At 45.8% G+C, this 27,638-nt stretch overlaps 1 protein-coding gene across 1 annotated transcript in view; it reads right to left on the reverse strand.

The window, feature by feature from the left end:
- Positions 1 to 27,638, reverse strand: part of DSCAM (DS cell adhesion molecule) — a gene marked incomplete at its 5' end in the record, with an annotated part of 429,780 nt that overhangs the window by 128,172 nt on the left and 273,970 nt on the right. The window contains 3 exons of the mRNA XM_084231592.1: positions 4,290 to 4,463; positions 16,402 to 16,521; positions 23,888 to 24,166. Coding sequence (XP_084087718.1) covers positions 4,290 to 4,463; positions 16,402 to 16,521; positions 23,888 to 24,166 — 573 coding nt within the window. The remainder of the gene's footprint in view (positions 1 to 4,289; positions 4,464 to 16,401; positions 16,522 to 23,887; positions 24,167 to 27,638) is intronic.

The raw sequence follows: 27,638 nt of genomic DNA on the forward strand, positions 1-27,638 counted from the left end.
CTCCTCTCGCTGCAAGAACAACCTGGCTTTCTAGTTGTTTCATTTCTGTTTTGTGTGTTTTTCAATTTTATTTATTTATTTTCTCCCGCACCACAGCCGTCCTGGCCCTGCCTCCCTGCCCTGATCCTCTCTGCACCTCAGAAGCTGAGGTTACCAGTGTCCTACTTTATAATTATTGTGTTTCCGTTCACCTGCTCAGCTTCCTTCTTGTGCTCATATACACAGAAGTGTCCGATGCTTGTCTCTATCGTTTCTTGCTTTGCTGCGCACAATCCCCTCAGCTCCTTCCATTTTTCTGAAATGGCCGCATTTCATCTTCCCCGATGGCTGAGCAGCGTCCACCATGCAGAGAGACGCACCTCTTCCATCCACCCGTCCATCAGTGGGCACTGAGGTTGTGGCCACGTTGCAGCCATTGTGAAGAACGCTGCAACAAACACGGCAATACACACTGCCGCGCATATGATTTTTTAAGTTACTGGCTTCCATAGTCTCCGGCCAGATACCCAGAAGAGGGGCTGCTGGGTCAGGGGCGCAGCCACTACCTCTAACCCCTTCTCAAAAATGCTGTGACAATTTTGATCATTTTGAGGTTAGTTCATATTCAGCAACTCATAAGACGGTGTTTATTTTATTACATCTCTTGATTAATTTTTCTTGATGCCAAACTGAAAGATTGATGTAGAAGTTCTAAAAAATGTAGAAAAATGTCTTGGGTGGGGCTGCGTAACAACATGCCATAGAGTGGCATAAACTACAGACCCTAATTCCTCATGTTCTGAGGCTGGAAGTCTGAGGTCGGGATGCTGGCAGGGTTGGGTTCTGAGGGGACAGAGCTCCCTCCCCAGCTTACAGACGGCCCCTCCTCCCTATATTCTTACATGGCAGAGAAAGGCTGAGTTCTGTCTCTTCCTCTTCTTAGAAGACTCCACTTCCACTGTTGGGCCCCACGCTGTCTAGTGAATCCTCTCACCCCTGCACCTCTGGCCTATACCCCAGATCTTCTATGCATAAGTAAATAAATAAAAATAAATCTTTAAAATTAGAATCAGTTGACTATTGTTGGTATCGAGTCAGCCATTCCCAACTAAGTCTGCTGTGCTGATAAAATCACACGTAGTCTCGTAGCATGGAATAAGGCCATCAGTGCCAGTGCTCAGAATGAGCTAACAATCGGGTGACCTTCTCTGTCCTCACAGATTTTGGGGTGAGCTGGTTCTTCTTTGCCCGCGTGTAGATGATGGACCAGAAGTCAGCAGCCAAGTGGGTAGACACAAGTGTGTTACCACCTGGCTGGAGGTGCTGGAATCAATTAAGGGAGTGGGGCTTAAACAAAGAGATTGGAACAGAGGATATTCACAACACCCCCGCCCTGTCCTGACTCTGTCCTTCTGCCTGGGCCATGAATACAAGGAGCAGGTGGCTAGGCACAGCCCCAGGGGCCATGGCACCTGCCGTGACCTGCCACTGTAGTACAAACACTTGTCACAGACTCTTCTCTTTGAGACTCTGTCTTTGGATGTGTCCTAACATGAGTAGTTCAGATTGTCCCTGCAGAGGGTCAAACCTGGAGGTTCCCAAGAGAACAGAGAACAGCATGATCCAGACACCGCACTCAACACGGAATAAATTACCAGGGAAGACGCCCAGCCTAACCTTTCTGCAAGCTGATTTCCATGCCCTGTTCACAAGGCCTGCAGCGGAGAGGGTGAAGCAGGAGCTTATTTTGGCTGAGCTTGCAGGAAAACGGTCTAATGACCCTTGCAGGAAAATGGTCTAATGACATTTCTATGGAGCGGCTTTCTTTAGTTATGTCTAAACTGTCCATTGCCTTCTACACCCTTCTATACACTTTTCATTCAATGATGTGATAACAAGGATTAAGAGGAGAGAGAAAGTGGCCTCAGATGTCCAGATGTTGGCTGGAATCCCAGCTGGGCCTTGGTGTACTCATGTTCAATGGAAACAATTTCACCAACCACCAGCTTCAAAGACAGATATGTATTCACACATAAACACATTTGTATAATATGTCTATGTGTATATATTTGTAGCTACATAACCAGGCACTGAAAACAGGCAGAAACAATTAAAACAGAGTCTTCTAAAAGATGAATCTCAGTGGATGAGTTTCTCGAATTTACTGACACGTGTCCTAGAATGAGAGGCAGGAGAAAATAAAGATGGAGGCCGTCCCCGCTTACAGGCACCCGGGCGGTGCCGCAACACTCCAGACCCCTCTCACAGTCCTTCACCCTAATCTTGACCCAGAAAGACGGGTTCCTTCTTCCCCCAACAGCCATCTTTGCACTACTGCTCGTAGGTTGTCAGACAGAGGTCACCACCTCAAAGCAGATGCGTGACTATTTCATGTAATAAATTTCAACAACAGTTGAAAAACTTCAGTCTGTAAAAAATGGCAATCAACAGTTTGTGGGGGGAAGGGTGGAATCTTGACACTGTTAGCAAGCCCACAGGGGGTTTTTCCCAGGGGGGATAGGCTGGAGTGGGGTAGGTGGGTGGCCTCTTTGCCCTCTTGCACTTCGACTGGTCGCGCCTGTCCTCTGACGGTGTTGGTGCACCTGTGTTGGTATGGGGTGAGGGCTGTGTGTCTGCGTGTGCACACGAGCATGGGGACATGCCACTGTTAGGATGTATCTGAGAGTGAAATGAAGGATAATGGGATGATGTTTCTTCCTCTTATTTTCACTCTCAGGAAGGCCTTTGGATTTGGGGGGCGTGTGTGGCTCCTAAGACTCCTGGAATCTGCTGGATGGACACTGACACTCACATGTCTGAGCATCCCACAGGGAGAGATGCTTATTAAGTCAGGGATCCTCTTGACAGTCCTGCCTTGCTCCCCTATCAGCACCAAACACATGGACAGAGGAGGGGGAATCATCCATTCTACCCATTCTTTAAGGCGTTTTCCATGAAGCTGCAGCAGCTCGTCCTCTGAAAGGCACATGTCACTCATCATGCTGCCTCAAAGCTCTCCCCGGCATTCCTGTCTGCTCTGCCCCAAAACATCAGCACTTCCATCCACAGAGGGAGGGTCGTGGCTGGTTCTACTTATAGCTGGCATAAGGCCTTGTCTCTATCAGGTCACAGGTCAATGCTTGTGGAACGGAAGTGTGTTTCATAGACTTAAAATATATAGAAACAATCTCCAAAGTACGTTCCTTACAGTGGGAAAAGCAGGACCGCAGTCAACAATGGTCCTCAGTGCTTTACTTTCTTTACTGTCTCATCAATTTATTAATTTTTTTAATTGCCACTTCACGTTGGGTTTATGTGAAAGATAGTTTACTTTCAGATTCTTCCCAATCAGATTATAACATTTAGAAGCCAAGATTACAGACTGGCCGTGTGCAAAATACACTTCAGAACAACCGCTTCAGAGCTGTGATTTCTCCTTGATATAGTCATGTAGCAACTAGAGAGGCTGACCCTGTCATTGTTCTGCTGAAAACAATGCGCTAACTAGAACAGATCCTTCCTGAAATTAGATGGATACTCGCCTTTGCGTAGCTGGTCATTCAGTATCACACACACACACACCCTGAAGTTCACTAGTGGGGATACAGCAGAAATCCTTTCCAACCTCTCCATTGCACAATTAGCATAAAAAAAGAGTCCACTAGAACAAAGCCCTGGGCCAGGAGGAAGTCACCATTTATCTCTGGAAAGTGGTATCAATGGGCGAGAGAGTGGCCGCTGGCTGAGCGCCAGAGCGCTGCCCTTGCCAAGCAGCAGCTCTCACCCTCTCACTCACAGGAGCTGATGCACTTTCTTGGGTGCGCAGTTACCGCTGGTGTGAGAAAAGACGGGGGAGCCACACCCACCCGAGCTCAGAACAACACGCTTCTGTCTTGCAGTCATTTGTTTCTAGTAACAGCTTTGGGTTGCTTGATTCATAATGATCTTAAAAACAACACACAAGCTCACATGCAAATAAAGTGCATTTGAGAAGAGAAGAGACCTCTAAAAAAACACCTCTGAGCCAGGCACTGGGTTTTTCCACAATAAAATCAACAAGGGACAAGGGTGGAGGCTCAAGGGAGGGGTCCCCTCACGGGCCAGGTGCCCGGAGCCAGGGCCGATGGCCGCCGGGCCAGGGCAGGGCGTGAGGGCAGCGGGCCGAGGCCCCTGGCAATTTCTACCGTGTTCCTGGATCGTGTTTCTGTGATAGCAAGACGCAACCCCGCGAGGGCAAACAACAGGTAACCCACAGAACCCTGACCAGCCGAGCCCCCAGGACCTGTTGGGGAGACGAAGCTCTTCCTTACTTTTAACCGTGAGGTACATGGACTTGCTGACGTCTGCGCCCACGTCGTTGCTGACCTTGCAGAGGTAGTAGCCGCTGTCTTCCTCCACTACGTGCTTGATCAAGAGGGACCCGTTGCCGAGGACCTGAATTCGGCCATTCAGGGCAATTGGTTGGAACTGGGGGACCCCAGCACCTAGAAAAGAGTAAATCGGAACAATGACGCCAACGTCCACTCACATGGGCGACCTGAGCCTAAGCTCAGCAGACTGATGAGGGGACGTGGTGGCATTTCGAGAGCAGCAGAGTCCCCACCGGGCACTTGTGATGTTTTCTTTCCTCCAACGTTGAAGCTCTTGCTTGGAGAGAATTTCACGTGTTTAAAATGACGGCGTTTAAACTGAGACAGAGACCACACAGGTGGTTTCTATTGTAAAAAGTCAAATTCCATGAGTGTTAAGTAGCGGATCTATTATTCAAAGAAATTGCAGTGGGAGAGTTACAGAAGTTGTCGTCTTGTATGGGGCGAAATAAATTCTGCATGTTACCAGGGCCTCGCGGTGAAGGTGACCCGGAGGCTGACACCTGGGACGAGGTGTGCGGGCACACGTGGGGCTACAGACAGATGCTATGTACAGACGCCTCTTCTAAGTGTCCGCACACTCCAGTCTCAAAACACTCTTACTATATTCCATGTCCCTAAATAAAAAAGTCAGATCATTACACTAAGACAGCACACGTGAGAGCCCACCTCGCCTCAGTGCTCAGTGGCACATGGAACAGATGTGACAGCTACAAAGAATGTGACAGGATTCATATTGGAAATCCACATAAAACTATTTCAATAAAACATTTATGGAGAAAAAAGACGATTGAGATCCAGGAGATTCCCGAGAAGAGTGGTTTGAGTTAAGCTGCTTCACTGCCTGTGCCTCCCCTGGGAACAGCAGCTGGGGCTCGGAGGGGGTGAGGCTAGTCCTGAAAAGCTGATAAGGCGTCTCTCTTCTCTGACTTGAGTAGTGCTGGGAGTGACAGGGGAAGGACCAGGCCCATCTTCCTGCAGAAAGTTTAAACTGAGGGTCTAGCTTGTGCTGCAGAGAAGAGCTTTGTGGCTCAGGGCCTCTGTGGGGGCTACACATGTGGGCTGTCACCAGGCTGTTGATGCAGAGAGATTCAGACTTTGCACCTGAGGACTCAAGATGGGGAGATACTTCTCTGTGCTGACTCTACACCTAGCTGTTTAGCCACTGGTGTCCTCAGCTCACTGCGGCAGACTGCGGCTATGCCTTCACTGATTTTGTTTTTGCTTCAGGTATCTTAGCACCGCCAAAGAGAGAAGTTCATGATATGGCTAAGGGAGCTTGTCACACTGGATGAGAAGGACATGTAGAATCCTTAAACAGTGGTGTCTATCAAAATAGAACTGCTAGAGAGGAGAGGTGAGAATTTGAAGGGAAAAAAGTTCCGTTGGTGCTAAGAATGGAGAAAGACGCAAACTAATGTCACTTCCATTTTAACAACCACTAAAGAGTCTTAATACACAAAATCACACTCTTCTATGAATGAATCTGAAAGTTGAAGTTGCGGGCACCTAGATAAACTTAGTTGCAAAGAGTGTGGAAGGGGCTGGGGACTGTGGTGGTGGACGATGGCTGCTCTGGTGGTGGGGTGGCGTGGTCACATGCATATGAAGAGATGGGGTCCTATATTTCTGAATTACATAGAGAGTTGTAAACCAATGTTACCTCAATAAAAAAAAAGCATAATGGCAATGAACTTATTTAATAACAAATAATTAAAATAAACATTTACCAGTGTCAAAAAAAAGAGAAATATATTTGGAAAAACCCAAATAGTTGTTATTTAAACAAAACACTTCCTCAATAGCTCATGAGTCAAAGAAGAAGTCACCACAGTAATAAGGGGAAAAAATACATTTTGCATTGAATAAGAATGTAAAAGCAACATATCAAAATTTATGGGATCCAGCTAACAGCAATACTTGGATGGAAATTTGTAGCATCAAATGCTTGTATTAAAATACAAAGTGTATCACAAATCTATAGCTTAAGCATATATTTTAAGAAACTATTACAAGAAGTACAAGTAAAACTTACAGTAAGGAGACAGAAGAAAATAATAAAAAGGAATGCTGAAATCAATATAGAAAATCAATAGAACCAAAAGCCAGTTCTTTGGAAAAAATTATAGGTAAACCCCAGCTGGTCTGATCAAGAAGAGATAAGCCACAAGTTGGCAATAATTATAATGAAAGAGGCCATCACTATACTCCTACTCTTATTAAAAGGATGATGGAAAACTATGAGGAATAACATCCTGTTTATAAATTTGACAACTTTGAAACAACAGACTAAGAAAACTCACTCAAAATTAGATAACCTTAATAGTACTAGATCTATAAATAAATATTACCCATAGTTAAGATTTTTCACAAAGAACACTCAGAGAGCCCAGCCAGCTCTACTAGTGCAAACTATCTAACACAAAGAAGAAATAATACCAATTTCACATCAACTTTCAGAAAACACAAGAGGAAGGAACACTTTACAGCTCATCTTATCAGGCAGCATCATCTTTATACCAAAATCAGACTAGAGAGAGACAGAGAGACCACATCCCTAATGAACATAGGCATAAATAACCTTAAACAACTTACCATACCAGGCTTATCAACATATAAAAATAATAACACTCCAGGAATGGTTTAAATGGTTGGGATAAATTAAAAATTTAGTCAAAAGACCAAAAATAAACAAATATGATCACCACAGTACATACAAAAATAAAGGAAAATAAATGTCTCACAGAACTCAGAATCCACTCAGAAAATCTCATAGTAAGCCACGAATAGAATGGAAAACTTGATAAAAGGTTTTTACAAAAAACCCTCAGTTTTAACACCATACTTAATTGTAAAAGACTGGATTATTTTCCAAAAAAGATCAATAAAGTGACAAGATGTCTATTCTTGCCCTCTCTATTCAACATTGTTCTGGAGATTCTAGCAAATGCAATGAAAAAGAAAAAATAAATAAAATGCATATGTATTAGAAAGAAAAATATAATTGTCTTTTATAGAAGGCATTACTTACACAGATATTCAAAAAGTCTTCAGAAATGTTGGTCTAATAAGTGAGTTCAGCAAGTCATGAGATATATCAAAATGCAAAATTCAATACTAATTTTATTTATATATATTAATATCTAGCAATGGGAATTAAATTTGAAAAATAATATATTTGTAACAAACCATAAAATAAATAGAGATAAATTTAACAAAATATGTGCAAGACTGGCTCACTGAAAACTACAGAAGTTGTTAGCAATCTTTAAAAAGACAACAAATAAATGGAGAGGTATGCCATGCTCATGAATACCATCTTCAATATTTTCAGACAGTGATTGGACATATTTTTTGATAAAGGGCCAAATAGTAAAAATTTTAGAAACTTTGCAGGCCATACAATGTACACAAAAATTTATTTCTGTCATTGAAGTGTGAAAGTAGTCATAGAGAATATATATAAAAAAAGAGACATGATTATCTTCCAAAAATATTTATTTATAAAAGCAGGGTTTTTTTTACTCCTGGCCCATCACTGACTGACATCTGGTTGAAAGATATGTCAGAGGAATATCAACTCGTGATCACTGTAAATTTGAGAGGGGGACAAAATACTAAAACTACTTACACTTTTGAATTAGCTCTTTATCACATGTCTAAGATATGAAATATGTCACTGAGTAGGAAAACATTTTAAAATTCATCTTATTCATAAATAATTGAAAATCTAGAATGAAAAGTTTTTTAAAAGTTTTAAAATGTAGTAGCATTTCATTATAATTTCAATACTTTGCTTTCTTCCATATCACCTAATTAATAATTTATAAAGTGACTATAAGAACAAAACTTTTCTTATCATTAACTCTTCACTACTTGGGAAAAGAGAAATTATCACAATGTATAACATGAAAAACTGCAAGAGAAATGGAATACAGATAATTTAAAACAATACATATGAAAGTTTTTAGAACATTTGAACAAATGTTTGATGATTAGTGAACATTTCAAAAGTGGATGATTGGTTTAAGAAATAATTAATGAAAGCTATCTACCAGTTTGCCTACTGAATTTAAAACATATTAGGGTTCTGTGAAATTTAGGTAAAAAATTCAAACCATAAAAAGTCAATGTCCTCTCTTGCTCCTCAAGATCCCAGTCTCATTACCTGGAGGATAGCTTTTCTAATATTTTCTAGGTACATGTAATAATGCATCATCTGGTTTTACACAAATGGGATTTATTGTTCAATTAATGACCATCCCCTGGTTGGCAGACACTGGGCAAATCACTGAGGCTGCCACTTTCTCTGAGACCAGAGCTCACTTGGCGATGTGAGCGACCCTATAAAGAGGCCCCCAGGGTGGGGTTCCCCAACCAGTAGTCTCTGAAGCATCAAGTCCTGCCAACACCACCCAAGAGAGTGGGAAAGAACCTTCCCTGGTGGGAGTGTGGAAGGACAGCATCTCCAGAAAAGTGGTCAGAGAGTCCGGAGATACTCTGTGCCAGAAGACTGAGTTCAGCCATAATTAGACTCCTGACCCACAAAAATTGGGAAGACCGTGAATATGTATTAAGTCGCTATATTTTGAGATGATTTATTACACATCAATAAGTCACCACTCATGGTGAGAAACTAGGTAACTAGTAACCTTCCAGTTGTTCCGTATCCTCCTCTTAAGATGAAAATAATAACAGAATCTCTTTCATAGGGCGGGAGGACACTGAGTACCTGAAACCAGAGCATGGTGTATAGTAAGTAGATGATATTGCTGCTGTTTATTTTTTAATTTTTTGCTTATAATTATTAAATCATTTCATGATTAGCAGACTTTCTATCTCTTCTGCTTCACAAGAATAAGGGCCATTTTTTAATGAATCTTCCTACTTACCAATCACTCCATTACCAGAGAGGAAGTCACAATAATAAGCCAACTTTTAGCTTAATCTTTGGACAGTAATTCTGCACATTTAAATGTTAAAATATATTTCCATGTTGCTTACTAAAAAATGTGTCAATCTCACCTACATCAGTGTTGGTGAAGGGTTAAAGTTTCCACCACACTTTAGAAGGATTTGGTTTTATAGATTATAAAATTCCCTCTTATGCATAACAAGACACAATTGGGAGTTAAAATAAAGGAAAAAACCTTTAATTTTTGTTAAGGTGCTTAAATTTTAGTCCATATTTTCAAAATCGATAAAGGCTGTTGGTGCCTTTCGCAAAGTGAGCTGAAAATTGGGAGCCAGGAAGAAATATCAAGAAGCCCTGGGATTTGCTTACATAAAATGTAAAAGTACATTACACAACTCTGACAAATCCAACAAAATGCTGATAGAGTCTCAGAAAGTTGCAGAATCATCTACATCAAAAACACACGTTTTTCTTTTAAGAGTTTTCATCAGAAAAAATACTTGTAATTCTTGACACATTTATACGAAGGGGCTACAACATGAACTCTAACTACAATTTTATAGAGTTTCAGTTAAATAGCTGAAAAGGAGTTGCTATTAATTCCTTTCTGGTGTAAAGTAAGTCTTTTATTATTCAAAAGCACCTATGAAAACAGAAATGAAACATAAGCACATTTAAAAAAACATTAGAAATTTTGATAAGAAATGAACCTAAGGTGACAGGTTACACCATTCATAGATCCAACAAGAGCGAACTGACTCATCAGTCACAGAAAAATGCCCTCAAGGGTGAGCAAGTGCGTCCTGAGAAGAGGCCTTGACAGAATTATTGCTCACTGGCTTTAGACTCGTCATTATTGTAAAGAGTACAATCTACCCCGATGCATACAAAACACAGAGTTCTCTAATGTTAGCATAAGACAACCACTTTTGGTAATCGGCTGGAAAAGCCGATATAGCAGGGGAAGCCATTAATTAAAAAGCTGTCAATTTTCTGCAGGAAGCAGGGATGGAGCGCAGAGAATTTCAATGCCCCACGCCATGGAAGCGCTGTCAGGGCATTACGCGAGGCACACACTGCGTTCCTGGGCATGTTCATACCGTGATCTTTCTTATTCATGGGAGAGAGAAGCTGGTCGGAGGGGTGGCAGGGCGGGGGAGGAGGGGTAGTGGAGAGGGCACCACTGAATGCCAGAAAGTGAACCCCTTTGAGGGTGGAAGCAAATATGGTCGTTTAAAAAAATGACCATATTCCTTCCACTCGTTAGCATGTGCCGGGCTGGAGAGAGAGTGCTTGGTGAGGAGTCGGGCACGTGGGTGTTATCCCTGAAACATTTGTGTCCGCAGCAAATGGCTCATCCTCTCTGCAGCCTTAATTTCACACGTGACAAAGGAAGCGTGATCCATTTACAGGCCACAGAGACTGCTGCTCACAGCCGAGGAAGCAGGCGTGGGTGCGCGTGACCCAGCATGCCTGTGCGCAGGGAAGCCCTCAGTGGGCACATACATGCAATGCCCCCCAGAGTAGGACAGGGGAGAAGAAAGGGGCTCTGGTCATGCCCCTGCTTCCCATCCAAACAGTAAAGGCAGGACTGGGTGTCTGATCCCCAGGGGATGACCAAGGCAGAGATCCAGCTCCCAGAGCAGGGTGCGAAGGGGAAACTTGCTCGAGGTTGTGTGTGAGAGGCCAAGAGGGCAAAGGAATGAGCTAGGAAGCCTTGGGCACTGCGTTGGCAAACTTGGGCTACAGCCAGGGAGCCCTCTGGGGACCAGGCTTGGAATGAGCTTTGGAGATGGAGCGGGCCCAGGACTGCCTGAGGAGGCCTCAGGCTCTGAGCTGTCCTTGCATGATGGGAGGAAGCAGCCCTGACGTGCCGAGGTGCAAACAGTGCACATCCCACTGAGGTGCATCTGTCTCCAGACTGTGCATCCCCATCCTCGGGCCTGGGGTGTGCAGGCCCGGGATGTCCTTGTGTGCTGAGGAAGGGCGAGCCACAGTGGGCGTCTCACCGGGACCTTTCGTGGTGTTGGCAGAACACAGTTCTGAGAAGGAGTCTGGCTGAGCGACGCAGGCTGCCCCTTTGAGATGTGGGCCTGGGGAGAGAAGGTGTGAGCAGGCGGGGAGCGGCATGGCAGGGTGTGTCGCCACAGCGGAGGCTCTCGGGCCTCCTGGGCTGTCTGACCAGGGAGCCAGGCTGGGTGAGGCGGGGGCCTCTCTGCACCCGGCGCGAGTCTCAGAGCAGCGGGGCTGCGTGTGGAAGCAGACATTCACGCCAAGCACTCTCCGGGCATATGAATGCTGTTCTCTGAAAATGTGGGTTCTCCAAAGAAGCTGCGATCTAGCAAAAATAGTATGAGAAATGGAAGGAAGAAACAGAAGAAGAAACCAGGTAGTGAAATGTCATCAGAACGATGGCAGGAATTGGAAGCTGTGACTAAAAAGAAGTCGCTTGCCTGTGAGGCAAGAGCTGAAGACAGGATGGAGCGTGACTGGGATGGCTGAGAAAGACGGGAAACACCATCACCAACACGAAGGCAGAAGGAACGGACTTTGTGGTGGGGAGATACCTGGGCAGACATGCGAGGTCAGGAAGCAAATTAAAGTAACAAGTGACTCAAAAAATAATCTCAGGGAAAATTAGCCCAGATGCGCAGCCTGAGGGTCACAGACACGCAGGCAGACGGGGATCAGCCCCTTCCAGGGCCAAGGTGGCCAAGCCTCTCGCCCAGGACGTGACGAGCTGCCGCCCTCCCTGCTAACCTGGCCTGCTCGGCGAAAGGCAAGAGGAGAGCCAGGGCGAGCCCAGGACGCTGGGGATCCCCTCCCTGGGGAGGCCAGGGCCAGGGCCGGGGCTGCAGTGGGCACAGCCGGCCCAGCGTGGCCCTGGAGCTGCTGGGGGGACAGTGTGGACCAGAGGTGGGCGCAGAGGCCCTGGGGGGCGGGGGCTGCTCAGGCGTCAGCGAGCTCAGAAGCTGCATCGGCCCTAGGGCAGGGACTCGAGCTGTGTCCGCAGAGCGGAGGCCGGGCTCGGGATACTGGCTCTCCCGGGGTCGGTCTCTCCTTCTCGGGAAATGCACCTCCACTCCTTTTGCTGCTTGGGGCGCAGACCTGGGCGCCATACTTTGGCCCCCTCCTTCCCTCACACCGTATCCATTCCAGCCACCAGATTCAAAGCCCAACTGGCTTCTCTGCTCCACTCTGTCCCCTGGTCCAAGCACACCACACCGCCGGCCTCAAGCCCTGGGCCTGCATGGTCCAGCCCCACAGCAGGGGGACAGTGACCCTGCGACCCCAGGAGCTCACGCTCCCCTGGATGGCCCCTCGCCTCTCAGTCTGGCTCAGCACAGCAGCCACAGGAAGGGGAGAGGGTCACGGTCACTCTGACCTCCCCTACCCTGCCCCCACCCCCCCAAACAACATCCTTCCAATCTGACTTCCTCCAACCTCTTTCACTTGCTCTGACCCAGCCACAGTGTCCACCTTGGTGTTTCTGGAACATTCCAGGTATAACCAGCGTGTCCCTGGCTCTGCACTGGTTAGCCGCTTGCCCTCCGGGCTCTCTGTAGACATGAACCACGCGTCTCCCATCTCTCTCAGTCTTTACATGTGCTCAAACCTTACCTCCTCCTAGGACCATTGCTGTTTTAATTGCAAACTACTCCTTACCCTTCTCTCCTTCCCCCTGCCCCCCGCTGTGTTTTGACTTTCCTGTCCTTGGACCTCAATCTCCCTGGAGGTCAGAAGGGTCGTCTGCAGGCAGCTGGGCAGCAAGAGATGCCCAGGCAGGGGAGGCATCGGGCATCGGTCTCCCTTCCGCCAGACGCCCCCTGCTTCTGAGCGGTCCACAGGGATGCCCCGGTGCCGTTTCGTCTTTGAACACCCACTCCCTGCACTGCCCCCGACATGGTGCTCAGCTGCGGGTTTCTGGGAGCAACCCCGTGCGGGGAGAGGGAAGTAAGTTCTCACTTAAAAATAACCTTTCTTAGACAAGAGGTGTCATTTGTTCGTGTGAAAGAAAACAATCACGTGACGGGATGGGCTGTCATCGACTGTGTGGATCCAGACCCAGGGTCAAAAACACAGCAACAGTATTTGCAGAAAAGATTATTTCATTTCTGCAACAGCTGTCCTTAAGCCACTGCGGCTTTCTCTGGACTTCTACAGCCCCAGGATCCAACTGCTGTGTTTCTCAGGGCAACAAGCGGAGTCTGATTTGTCTGCATCTTTTTGTCACAAACATAAGCTGCATTTCTATTTCTCGTGACTATTCGATTACGGGAAAGGCCTTCCATAAGCAAGGCTGCGTTTTACTTAAGAAACACTGTTAATTGCATGATTGAAATAATAATATACAATTTCCCCTGTTTGCGTGAGAATATTAAAAAACAAACCTAATACCTGTTATTACCGCGGCTGGCAGGAGCAAGCACTGCTGTAAATCGAGGGAGAGTGTGTAAATGAATAAACGCCGGCAAGCGGGCCACGCACACTGAAGTTACAAACCTCGCTGATGGAGTCAGCAATTCTAATTCACAGAAATGCATCCCCGCGGGGAAAACAGACACATGGGTAGAAGGGGCTAGAAGTCGCTGTGACACGTTTACGACAGTGAGAAGCTGAAAACAAATGCAATATTCAGCAACAGCTCTGGACAGTCAGCCCAAGCGCCTGTCCTCTCCCCGGGTTGGTGAGGACGCGCAGGCCGTGCTCGGGGGAGGGCGCTGCCCGCCACACAGCCGCAGGGCCCCTGGCCGGGAGCACCTGCCGGGAGCCATGACTGACTTAGGACACTTGCCACAGGGCGCAGACCCAGGGGAGGGGCTCCTCCTCCTAGAAACGCAGCCCCGACCACGTGGGCCGGTGGCGGGTTTGAGGCTGGGGTGTTTGTCCAGGGGCAGGAAGAGATGAGTAGCTCAAGTTCCTGAGGACTTAGGGAAAAGCAGATGTGTCCGGACCGGTCTGTGCCCACCCTCCTCTGATGGGAGAGAGTGAGCCGGAGGGCCTCGGCCGCCGGCCCCTGTGCTGACAAAGGCGAGAGACAAATGCTCGTGGGCACTGGTGCGGTGATGTCACTGCACAGCCAGCTCAGGCTTACGCTGGGCTCCCGCCTCTGTGGCCTGGAAAGGCACCCACGGCCCTTTGCGGACTGAAGGGCATGATTGGGCCATTGCAACTGCAAAATGGTGCACGTATACACGCACATGCACACGCGAGCACGCACACGCATGCCCGGATGGAGGTCTGAGGACAGGTCTGTAAAACTAGACAAAAGTTATTTTCAGTAATTAGCTTTGGCTACTTGGAGGCCTTTATCTTTTTAAAACTTTGTTACAGTTTCCAATTTTGTCACTGGGGGTTGTATATTGCAATCAAATTTAAAGCCAATAAGGCGGCTGACTTTGACTGAATTTGCACATCAGGGAGGGGAAGGAATAAGAGGTCTGCACCGCCCCCGACGGAGCGTAAAACAGCTTTTCCAAATAAATAGGACGTGGAGAAAACTGAGTAAGAAATTCCCCACAGCAGAAACAGAGTGGTCAGTTCACTTAGGATAAACATTTTGAACAGCCTTAGGAGCCTCAATGTGCAAATTAAGACCCACCCACCACCTTGTGAAGACAGCGCCCCGCGTCACGGCCGGGCTCAGCCTCCGGACACAGCCTCTCACTGTTCCCAGGTGTGAGTCGCACTAGTGCTTCCGAGAGAGGCCGGGGCCAGCACGGATCGAGAGCCTCGACCTTGGCGGTGCGTCAGGAGAGCGGTCACCACACACCACACACACGGCATCAGCGCTCCAGCATGGTCACTGCGGCAGAGTCCACGGTGGCCAGAAGCTGTCCACACCCCAGGGAGAGGCTGGGCTCGGCCACATGGGCAGCCAGGGTTGTTCTGAAGACGCGAGTGCCCTGGAAAGTGCTCCTGGCGCTGCAAGTGCTAAACAAACACGATTCACCCCAGACTGTGTGACTGCACGGGGTGCTAGCGCCACGCTTCAGGTGAGGCCTAACGTGGACGCCAGAGGCAGACATCAGGCTCTTTGCTGAATAAAGTGACTCTCCTAGGGACGATGGGTGTACCAGGATACGGGGGCTGAAATAATCGAATCCCCCTGAAATCACACAGTATCTGGCACCTTCTTCTCTCCTTCATCCTCAAGGAAGAACACCAGAAAGAGTGGTGGCCAGTGACACCTTTGTCTTTCATCGGTTGCTACTTTTTTTTATAATACAAAATACATTGTGTTATTTCCAAACAGCATCCAGAATACAAGCCGGGATTAAGTAAACAATGAACAAAGGGCCGGCCGACACTCCTATAATTAAACATGTATAGTAGGTCTTGATTCATGATTTATTTATTTGTTTCTTTGTTTAATCCCCCAATATATAGTTGGTCTTCAACTGTGTGATAAATAAATGTCTGAATGAAGAGGCCTGAATGGGGAAAGAAAGGCAAGGAATCTTTCCTGGAGAAGATGAGCTGAGCATAGGTTACCCCGTGGTGTCTACACTGGCTTCTCCATCACGCGTCCCACTCCCGGGAAGGCTGCCTGTGACCCGAACCCTGGGCAACACCGACCGCCTTTGAAGAGAAAGCTGATTAGAATTGAAAGCAAGGGACAGCACAGAGTGAAAATAGGGCATTGGGTATGTCTGGCTGCTTTTAAAAAGAGCTTTCCAAGGAGATAATATACTATTTTTAAATCTGAGGTGACCAAGTAAATAAGAGAATCAATTTTATTTTTCACTTTCTAAAGCTACGTGTCTAAATGTCAGGGAAGCAACTTTCCCCACGATGAGTAATTCTGACAGCTGGCACCTGCAGCTCCACTGTGGGTGTGCCCAGGGGGCGTGGGCACGGTGGAACTGTCCCGGGTCCTGAAGTAACTTACACGACCGGCCTGCTCCTCCTCTGTGGTCACACTAAAGAGGAGTCTCCAGGAAGAGTCACTTTCAGGTTCTGCATAAAAAAAAACTTCTAGTTGAATGTTGGGAATATGTGAGAGAGTGCAGCTCTGGTTTCTTCTACTCGACGAGACACCTCTGGAAAGACCAGAAATGCTCCCCCCACCCTCTAGACTACATAAGAATATAACGTATGTTGGACAGATAACAAGCAAATCAAGGAACTCCTTACCTTTAGAGAATTTCCACACGATCGTGGGCACAGGATAACCCTCAGCAGAGCAGTTGAGGATGACAGCTTTGCCGTAAATCCCGTCCTGGTCCCGGGGTTGAACCACAAACTTGGGGGGAACTGGGGAGAGAAAAAGGTCACCTGTCATTTAGACAAGATCACAGCTTATTAAAGGTGTAATCTGACGAGATCCACGAATGTGAATGACAAATTGAAATATGAAGTATGTTTTACATATATGAGAAAAATAAAGCTTTTACAGCCTGGGGCGGATTAGGGAAGCGCTCTCTTCTTATTTATATCAACGAGCTTATGTGGATGGAGGTTACGTTGTACGGGGGAAAACCAGACTCTCAAGTAGCAGGAGTCTGACGACACCAAGGACATGTGCCGTTTGTTTCTTATTGGTGTTGTGGGAGATCTTCAGGAATCCATTCCTGGGGGTGACCTGCTCAAGCCATTTCACTTTTGTTCTTCCTTTAACAGGAAGTGAAAGGGGAATTAATTGGCTGATGAAGAGCCAATTAACCTATTGATAAAGAGCACAACATAGCAATGAGCTCCCCCCCCAGTTTCATGGGCACACAGAGACTACTGTTCATAATGTAAACACCATTCTGGCTGAAGGGGACTCTGCAGACCTGTCAACAGGAGGTGCCAAGTGACTTTACTGTATGTCTATAAAAAGAGATCCACTATCTGTGAGGTGCTGAAAAAAATCCATCCCCATTTAAAACATACATAGGCAAACACACTCTTCTTAAAACACACCTACAAACAGTAAACGCATTTCAAGTTACTGTGATTTTAAGAGTGTTCTCTTAAAGAGAAGATATTCTTCTAGGATAGGAGGCACCTGATGGTGCTAGAATCCTGGACTCTTCCAGAAGATCACTGATTAATTGTAGGATGGATCGCCAATGATGCCGTCACAGAATTCTAAGAGAAGGGATGGATTAGGCCCACCATATAGTAGATACTTAGCAAATATGGCTGTTTTTCTCCCCTTTCCATAGTGCCTGGTATGGTCCATCTTGTCTATGTTACAATTTACATAATTCTTCATTTTCAGATAGAAAAGTGGGCCCCTGCGCTGCAGATGGACAAGATTTTCCAGCTGCCACATGAAATGGCCTGGAAGGAAGATCGGATGCTAGGTGAGTGAGGGGCTTAGAAGCGCATCGAGATGATACGAGCCACAGCGACTATTCCTTGGGCCATAAAGCATCCCAGGAAAAGGGAATGATTGATATAAAGATGCAAGCAGCAGCTGGAGCTGGAACTCTCTGCTGTGTTTCAAGAAAAACTACAGAGAGCGATGGCTGGGAATACAGGGTCAAGAGAGAAGCATCTGGGTTTCATCTACAACTCTTTTTTCCAGTAGAATAACCTTGTGCAAATTATAGAAAGTCTCTTGGCTTCAATTTCCTTATCTGTCAGTTGGGGTAGTCAGAGTACTCATTTCATAGGATTGGTATGGGGATCAAATGAATTCAGATTATAAACGTTCCCAACACAGTGTCGGTAACCTATTAGGAGCTGTCACTGTATCAGTGCATTTGGTAAATGCATGTCCAGATTTAGCATATCCTCTACCAAACAGTTTCCAACTTGCAAGTTAAATTTTCTACAGTCAACGGCTACTTTCAACATTGCCTGACTATGAAACACTTCTACATCATTTACATCGTATTATGAGACACAGTCAATAAAATGTAGGTATAGTTAAATTAAGGTAAGCTATGACTGTTTCATAGTAAGAAAATTATTTCTAGGAAAATGTTAGAGTATTGATAAGAAAGATTACTAGGAAGAATAATCAATCAACCGCAAGATTATAAACTTTAAGACATCACGGCAGAATCGCCGCCTAATGTGGAGGTGAATGTGCCGTCGTCTATGTTCCACGCTCTATTTGGCTCAAATTCTGCTCAGGGCAAGAAGCCTCTTGTCAGATCAGCAGGGTAAGTAATCTCTCATCTCTCCTCTGGAAGAACGTCTCGTTATAATTGATCCATGACCCCTCCCCTCAATTTGGTTCTAATCCAAAGGAATGTTACTTAAAAACTGATCAAGGAGGTTTCTATGGGAAATAACCACTGACATATTGTACATAAAAGGCAATTACAGATGGAAATGGCCCATGAAGTCAAGAATTATCTCTCCTATCCCCCCTTCACGCCTCCCCGTTTTATGTACTGATGATTCTTCCTTGGAAACGTGTCACACAGCCTCACACTGTCTTCCTCATCATCGGCACATACGAGTCACCATGGGGAGAAGGGTGTAGGGTGACGTGTCGAGAGCCTTCCAGCCCCCTGGTTTCAGCGCCGCTGTGCTGCACAGCCCGTGCCCTTGCACACCCAGGCGAGTCTCTCTGCTGACTCCGGGGCATCTCAGAAGCTGGATGCAGAACCTGACGGAGGGAAGCCCCAGGTCTGGAGAATGAGATGACATTTATCTTGACCCGGTTCCCTCTTTGGTGGACTATTGGCTCCTGCATTTCCCACACTCTAGAGGGCATCAGATTCACTTGAAGAACTGATTGAAGCACAAGTGGCTAAACCCCGTTCCTCAGAAATTCTAACAACAAATGTTGGTGAGGATGTGGAGAAAAAGGAACTCTCGTGCACTACTGATGGGAGTGCAGACTGGTCCAACCACGGTGGAGAGCTGTGTGGAGGTTCCTCGACCTACTAAACATAGAGCTTCCATAGGATCCAGCAATTCCACTCCTAGGTATTTACCCAAAGGACACAGAAACATCCATTCCAAAGAGCACCTGCACCCCTGTGTTTATAGCAGCACTGTTTACAATAGCTAAGCTTTGGAAACAACCCAAATGCCCAAAAATAGATGACTGGATCAAGAAGATGTGGTCCATATACACCATGGAATATTACTCAGCATTCAAAAAAGATAAACACATGCAATTTGCAGCAACATGGATGGAGCTGGAAGGGATCATGCTCAGCGAAATAAGCCAGAAAGAAAAAGAAAAATACCGGATGGTCTCACTCATAGCAGGAATCTAGAAAACCTAAATAAGGGACCAGGAAAATGAATAACTATAAGAAAGAAAATATCAAAATTAACAAACAACTATGAACCAGAGACACTCTATGGGGGGGGAGGGATTGGGGTCAAAATAAGGGGGTTGCAATTGTATGGGGAATATAAAAATAAAATTTATTTAAAAAAATAAATAAATAAAAAAAGAAATTCTGACTCAGTTGGTCTGAGGAGGATTCTAGATTCTGCTTTCTCTCTTAGAGTACAGAGCTCGTTTGCCTCCTGCCGTCCTCTCAACACTCAAAACACCTGCTCAGGGTCTCCGTGCATGTTGGCGTCTCTGCCCAGGACTTGCTTTCCACAGAGATTGCTGAGACCTACCCCTCACTTTACTCAAGTCCGCACTCAAAACTCTCTTCAGAAAGATTCACCAGGGGCCTCCCTGGTGGTGCAAGGGGTGAAGCACAGCGCTGTGAAGCTCTCCACAGCCTCTGCAACACGGGCTTGATTCCTGGCCGGCCAGGGAGCTACCTACATGGCGCAGCAGACCTCTCCTGACTCCCCGCTGCTCCCCTCAGCAGTGTGTTTCAGTCAATTTTCCTATTCTGTTCCCCACTCTCTCTGGTGAATCCTCTCACCCCCATACCTCTGGCTTGTACCCCAGTTCTTGCGTAAATAAATGAAAAAAAAAAAAGAAAGCTTCACCAGGCCATCTTATCTAAAGTACCGTTCCCATCTCTATTACTCCCATTGTCTCGCTGAGCTTTACTTTCTTTATTAATTGTTGCAGTAGCATCACTTAACATCACTCATGATTTAGGGGAACAGGTTCACAGCGCCTCAGATGTATGTCCCCACCCCACACCCACCACTGAAGCACCCACAAACCCCCACTGGAGTCCACTGGGCCCCCTTTGGTCTCCCCGCTTCCCCTCCAGTAGCCTCAAAGGACTACTGCCCAGCTGCATAGACAAAGGAGATGAAATCCTGCGTTTGTGACACGAGTGGGGCCAGAGGGGAATATGCTCATGGAATAAGTCAGATGGAGACAGACAAGCGCTGGCTGGGCTGGTCTAGATCGCGTGAGGAGCACAGAGAAACAAAGCAAAGGAGCTGACGGCGCTAAACCAAAACAAGACAGGGCAAAGGACTGCAGGATTCAAGCGTCTCTTTCTCACAGCACATGTAGGTCCCTGACCTTCCGTGCCTCTTTCCTCAGCTCTGCTGGGAGTGGAGCGGGGTGGGGTGGGGCGGGTCTGGCTGCTTTGACCACCATGTGGCCCCAGGTCCAAGAGGAGGGGAGAGAAGACGCCCTGGGCTCTCTTGTCTGCCACCTGTTACCAGGGGGTCTTCCTCACACGAGGCCACCCATTCAAGGACACTTGCAGCTTCCCCTCTTCCCACAGCAGCACATACTTGCTCATGGCAACGGCGGACGGGCTCAGACAGCGAGGCACGAGCTCCCTCGCGTTGCTTACTCCGCACTGAGCTCGGAAGACGGGCCAGGACGACGCCGTCTTTGCTCCCTTCATCACCGAGTGGAAAGCTCCCTGCAGCTCCAAGGAGCAGATCTGATCATTTCTATGTTACAGATGAAGGATGTGAGGCTCGAGAGGTTCATCACACGCCCAAGTCATGCAGCAAACGAGGAAGCGGCTTGTCTTTCTGAAAGTTTCAACTTGGCTGTATTTTTATTCTCTCGAAACCTGCTTACACATCCGGGTTGACGGAGCTCATTCCTTCCACAAAGTCTTGTTTGAACGTATTGAACAATGCCGATCGCTCCCTCATCAGAGTTCGTTCTGCTCTTGTAATTAGTGTCTGTCATCTAGAGCTCTCCAAACCACCCTCGCTGTGACAAGGAGGTTTCAAGGTCCCTAAACTCCTCATTCCGTTTCTACTTTTCCCAGGTTGCATCTCAGGTCAAACGCTTGAAAACACCTACCTTGAGGGAAAGATGAAAGTAACCCATATAATTATCGTCTGATGCGCTTTGCCATTTTCACATAGATTTTGTTTCCCCGAATTTATCTTTGTATTTTTTTAATGAACCAAATGACAGGTTATGACTTAAATTTAATTGGCGAGTTGACAACTTGTGACACGGAATGTTATTCTCAACAGCAATAACAGATACGAGGATTTTTCATTTTACCTGAAAGATAAATTTAACTTATTTAGAACATGATCTAGCAGAAGGAGGGCTACACTTGGACTACCTAACAATTCAAATTAACAGCTGAACTTGGGAGAGCCGCGGCCTGGACCCTAGCAAGCAGAGAGAAGGGGCTGTCAATTGTAGAAAATCTAACCCTCGGGGAAAGTTCCCTGTCCTGTTTATTCTGTCCTAAGGGCAGAGGGAAGGCGGATGAGTCTGTGGACAGCGTGACTGTCCCAGAGTGGCTACTCCCCGCTCCACACCCAGCAGTCCTCACTCAGTTATTCGTGGCCATCTCTCATCAAGATTTCTCACACATTTCCTGCACGCACGGTTCATCCAAGCCTGCAGGTATCTTCCAGAGCGGCCCTTTCTTGCCCGCCCTGCTCCTCCACCCCAGGGCCAACTATCGCCACCGCTCACTGCCCCTTCGGGCTGCTGTGCTCCAACTTTCACTGTTCCAAGACGCGATCGCCATGAACTGACCCTGTGAGTCCCCTGCTTTAAATCTCCTGGATCCGCACAGCCTGCAGATGTCTTCCTCGGGACAAACCTTCCAGACGGAACTAGAGCCAGCTGTGGGGGGGTCTCAGCCTTCTCCACGCCTCTCCGCAGGCACGCAGCTCCACCGAGGCTGGGAGCACGTGCATTCTGCCGGCTCCAGACACGCTGTCTTCTCGTTGTAGGAACAGTCTCTGTGTTTCCAAACCTGCAGTCCTTGGCCCCTCCAGGAATCTGCCTCATGTATCCCCTAACTTATTTTTATTTTTAAAAAAGATTTATTTATTTATGCATACAAGAACTGGGATTCACCAGAGACACAGTGGGGAACAGAACAGGCGGATCCACTGAAATCCACTGCTGAGGGGAGCAGGGGGCGTGACAGGAGAGGTCTGCTGCGCAATGTGGGTATCTCCCTGGCCAGGGATTGAACCCGTGATGCACTGGCTGCAGACAGCTTGGTAACGCTGTGTATTTAACCCCTGCGCCACCAGGGAGGCCCACTTGTGCTTTCTTGAGTTATCACACATGCACACACCCTTTTTCTTTTTTTTAAATCCCTGTAATCAGGCATTCACTGTAGCCATGACAGTCTTCAAGGAAAAAAACAGCACCCGTCCTCCTATGCCCAGCGAGCACTTCTGGGCTGTCCTTTTTTTTTACTGTCTGTGGGACCTGGTATACTTTATTACTCTATTTCTTAATATATTTCCTCTTTTCTTTCCAGAGCCTCACAGCTCCTGGACTTTCTCCTACTTCACTGGCTGCTCCTTCTCCCATATCTCTTTCTGGAAACTTGAACGTCAGGATGCCTTGGGCATAGGCCCTGCTGTGTCTCCCACATCACCTTTTCCCTTATCACAACTCTTCATCTTGCTCAATAGGTTCCATTTCTGTAGAGGACACTTTTATTTACTTTATAAGGCCTACATTTGCTTCCGTTAGGAATTTCTCTTTCTACCATTTGCAGCATTGACTTATAAACAGGTTTTGTATGCTTTGCCTGAAAACAATAATTAAAATTCAAGCAATCTCATTAGTTTAACCATTAGTACCTTCATTCATTCAAGGTACCTTTAACTGGCCTGAAAGTCTGGAATAGCCTCCTAATTCCTACTCTTGCCTGCTGGATGCAAAAAGTTCTTGGAGAATCACTGAATCGCAGCATATCCAGATTGATGCTTACATGTCAGATATAGTAAAACTCCATCAATGTTCTCTATGTTGGATCACCCTATTTTTGTCGTAAATATTAGCACACTTTGCCTAATTTAATAAAAAACACAATAATCTCCTAAAATGAGATATTTAATGTTATGCCAAAGAAAAGAACAAAGGAAACCATATTTCTAAATATATATAACTTACTATTTGACGATTCTTAGACAAGCTTATATACGCCTTTAACAAACGTGACTTTAAAAGACATCAATCTAAATGATGCTATTATAAAAGGTACTATATAAAATGCATACACTACAGCAAGAATTCATGGACTCTGGTTCTTAAAAAATCACTGGGTTAATATAGGGGAGCCCTATTTTGTGAATGAAATTCCCTGGATTCCATGTCTTCATTCACGTATTTTTAAGTTGCTAATAATTTGAACTTCATATTTTATGTAAATAAAGCCTTGAGTTGGAGTTAGGAGTTTGTAGTTGGTTCTTATAATTGTGTGTCGTGTGTGTATGTGTGTGCGTGTGTCACGGAATGAGTAGATTCTGTGAATTCTAGTAATTTTTGCATTCCAAGCTCACCTAGTCTGTGAGCCCTGACTTCGGCTGCAGTTCTCGGAGCCCCCCACGCCCTCCCTACCTCTCACAATGAGCTGGCTCTGGTGCTCCACGGCCGCAGCCTCGTTCCGGGCTATGCAGGTGTAATTCCCGTTGTGCATCAGGGAGAGATTGGAAATCCTTAAGGAGCTCGTGAAGTCAATGTTGTCAATGGTTACCCCAAGGCTCGCTGGGATTGGCCGGCCATCCTTCTGCCAGGTGATCGTGATGGGCAAATCCCCTGAGACCACGACGCAAGGGATGAAGACCCGCTGTCCAATGGAGAATCTTGGAAACTCAAAAGGTTGGATAAAAGGTGGAACTGAAAGGGAAACAAAGAAAACATGTAATCGAGGAAAGAGGATGCTGGACTCGCACTTTCTACAGTTGCTTCTCCTTGGCCTTCTGCCTGGCATCGCAGAAGCAATACAGTACAGCACATACACAGTGGCGCGGCAGAAGATTTGACTTGTGCTCTCTTGATATGTGACTTTTCTCATCACTCTGTAGGGAAAGCATGAACTGATTTGTACTTCAGCAAATATGATGAGTGTCATTTATTTTGATAAACTTTTTTAAAAGTCAATAATCAGGGCCTCCCTGGTGGCGCAAGGGGTTACGTCTCAGCACTATGAAGCTGTCTGCTGCCACTGTGGCCTGAGTTCGATCCCCAGCCAGGGAGCTATCTACAGGGTGCAGCAGACCTCTCCTGTCTCCCCCTGCTCCCCTCAGCAGTGGATTTCAGTGGATCCACCTGTTCTACTTCCCGCTCTGTCTCTGGTGAATCCTTTCACCCCCAAACCTCTGGCCTGCACCCCAGCTCTTGTATGCATAAATAAATAAATATTTAAAAAATAAATTAATATTTTATTTTATTTTATTTTAAAAAATAAAATAATTAGGCTAAAGAGGTATAGAATAAATATATTAATTCTAAAGAAGGGGGAAAGAGCATGGTCTTGTAGAGATTCCTGAATCTTTTAGGACTCTTAAAAGAATATTTCCTTATGTTAGAAAATAAATTAGAAATTTGGCATTGGAAAAATAATAAATTAATAAATAAAAGTCAATTATCATTTCTGTGCAAAAATATTTTAGTCTCTGCTGTGTCGAATACTGTGACAAGTAGATTTGGTTTTGGTTTTGTTAGAACCTGTTAAAAATGATGTGTATAAGAGGAAAGCTCTTTCTTGCTTTGCTAACACTAGCAGCATAATCTCCCTCTGCCTCTGCCCATCCCATGCTTGGCTCCAGGCACACTTTAGACAACCTGAAGCAGCAGAGATTCCAATTTAATGGATAAGCACTTTTATGCCCAATGTCCAACTGAAAGCACATGCAAATTAAAAAGATTTATTTCATGTTAGGATCATTGCATCTTTACCTGCTCTTCTCAGTTTTACACATCCTATGGACATGACCTTGAATTATGAATTGGTTCGTGGCCAGTCTTCTGAGTTGCTGGGGTGTGTTGCTAATGAGAACCAGGTTACAGCCCTCAGCCTGGTCAGCTGTGAACACAGCCAAGTTCAGCCTGAAAGCTCGTTCTGATTTAATTTCCCTGATAAATTCCTATTTATTCTTCTTGCCCGAGGCCCACTTTTCCTCGGTAACTTCCTGGGTGGCCTTACAGGGTCCAACATGATAAAATGGAGCCAGGGAGGCCAAGTCTTGACCTTGTCTCTGTTACCAGTTATGGGGTCTTCTTCCTATCAGCCCTCCATGGGAGTTGCTTACTGCCTTGACTGGGCAGCTGAGACTCGAGGGTAGGATTTGTCCTTGGTTACAAACTAGTTCACTTCCGAGTGAGAGCTCAAAGTTTGTCTTTTTTTTTTTTTTTTTTGAAGGGACATGGAAATCAGAGGGTTCTAGACTAAGATCATTCAGCTCATCTTGACCAAAGAGCAACCAATAGTTAGATGAGGTGACTCTATTATTAGAACCAAGTTATTAAGTAGCAGGATGTTGCAGAGATTGTTCATTAAAAGAATTAAAGTTCATTTCAAGGATCAGCTTGGGGGAGCCGTGCCGCGGACCAGCCCAGCAGTGGCGGGAGATTGAGACAATCTCAGGGTTGAATGTGAATGAGCAAAAGGTGATCGAAGGAATTAGGGATAGGGACAAGGAGGAATGACACACAGACACACTCAAGGGAGAGTGAAAATCTGAGTGCGATTTATTGAAAGCAATCTTCTCTTTTTATACATTTTTACAGTAATTACTTCATTGTGTTTTGCACAGTGTCTGGTTAATCATTTACCAAGGCATAGATGCATATTGTGTCATATATCATTACATCTTGCTTATTATCTATTAAGAAATCAAGTGCAAATCAAGAACATTTCATATTCTATCCTCCATACTGGAGGTTCGCTCTAGAACATCTGAATTATGATTACATTATTATTATTACTTTATTCATTATGTCTTCCATATACTATTATCTATTCTCGTACCTGTGTTTGGCTATATTATTTACTAAGTAATAGTTTCTGTTTCCATAGTTGCATTCCTTTACTCTGGCGCCTAGTTGCTGGCAATGAGTAACAACATATTTTGGTGGTGCCTTAACAACGCCCAGGCCTAATTGTTCCAATTATTCGTCATGGCTGCAAAGGTGGGAACCAAATTCCCCTCGGGGACTGCGTCTGTCTTAGGTTGTCAGAATTCACTTCCTGATCTTACCCGTCATTGACTGTCCAGTCCAGCGCACAGGGGCAGGGGGCTTATTATGCCAAACTAGCACAGCCACCCAATTAATGTGAAATTGTGGCAATTGTCACATTGCTCTCAGGAGCCGCCACAGTTCCCCCTTTCTTTTTAAATTGAAGCTGCATAAAATGCATATCACGACGAAGAATCTTCAGATTTTTGCTAAGTAGCTTCAAGAATACAGGCATTAAAAGGCAACCAACCAAAACAATGAGTGTAATCACTCCAAATGAAATTAAAAAATGTAGACAATTTGAGGGAGCCAAAGAACGCAAGGAATCAGAAAATGTAGAAGCAAAATTTGACAATGCTGGTTTAGACAAATGTGCTTGACTCATTGCAGAAATTTCTGCCTGAAGCGATGACATATCATGACTAGAGTCACTTTCACGCCAAACACCAAGCAAATGATTTTTAACAAAATTCCAATCAAAAGAAGCATTATAAGGTTTAGGTGTAACACAAATAAATTTAAATTGTGCATGACAACGAGTGGAGAGAAGTTTTTTGATTTGCTGTACTTCCTCTCCCAGTGCCAATACAGTTTTTTAAAGAGCATTAAGTTTTTGTTACATTTTTCTATCTATGGAATGTTGTAAAGCAAGTGCCAAAGTCACATTTTGTGTAAGATCATTTACAAAATGAGCAGTATGTGTTTCCTGCACCAAGGCAACAGATGATGCTGCAAGAGAAGTAACAATTGTAATTTTGCCGTAGGCGATCCAGCCGAGAATGTCTGAATGGAAACCACTCCCTTGCTCGCTCACTCGCTCACTTGATGCTCACTCGCTCACTCAACCAAGAAATGCTCGCCCAGCACCTGGCAGGTGATGGCAGTAGCGGGGAGATGGTCACGCACACAGGGCCCCATCGCTGCCCAGGAAGCACCACGCATCACAGGCACGGCAGTGACTATTCTGTTATTTAATATTATTATCACTGTGTGCAGCAGGGAGCCAGGACTGCAGACAGAGCCAGTCAGAAGGCTGACTAGATGACTCCACTTAGATCCTTCGATCTGGTCATACTGACTCTTGAACAGAGGGACTGCGGCCTCCCCCTTTTTCTGTCCCCACACCTGA

Source organism: Talpa europaea (assembly GCF_964194135.1).
Source record: "Talpa europaea genome assembly, chromosome: 4".
Taxonomy (NCBI): Eukaryota; Metazoa; Chordata; class Mammalia; order Eulipotyphla; family Talpidae; genus Talpa; species Talpa europaea.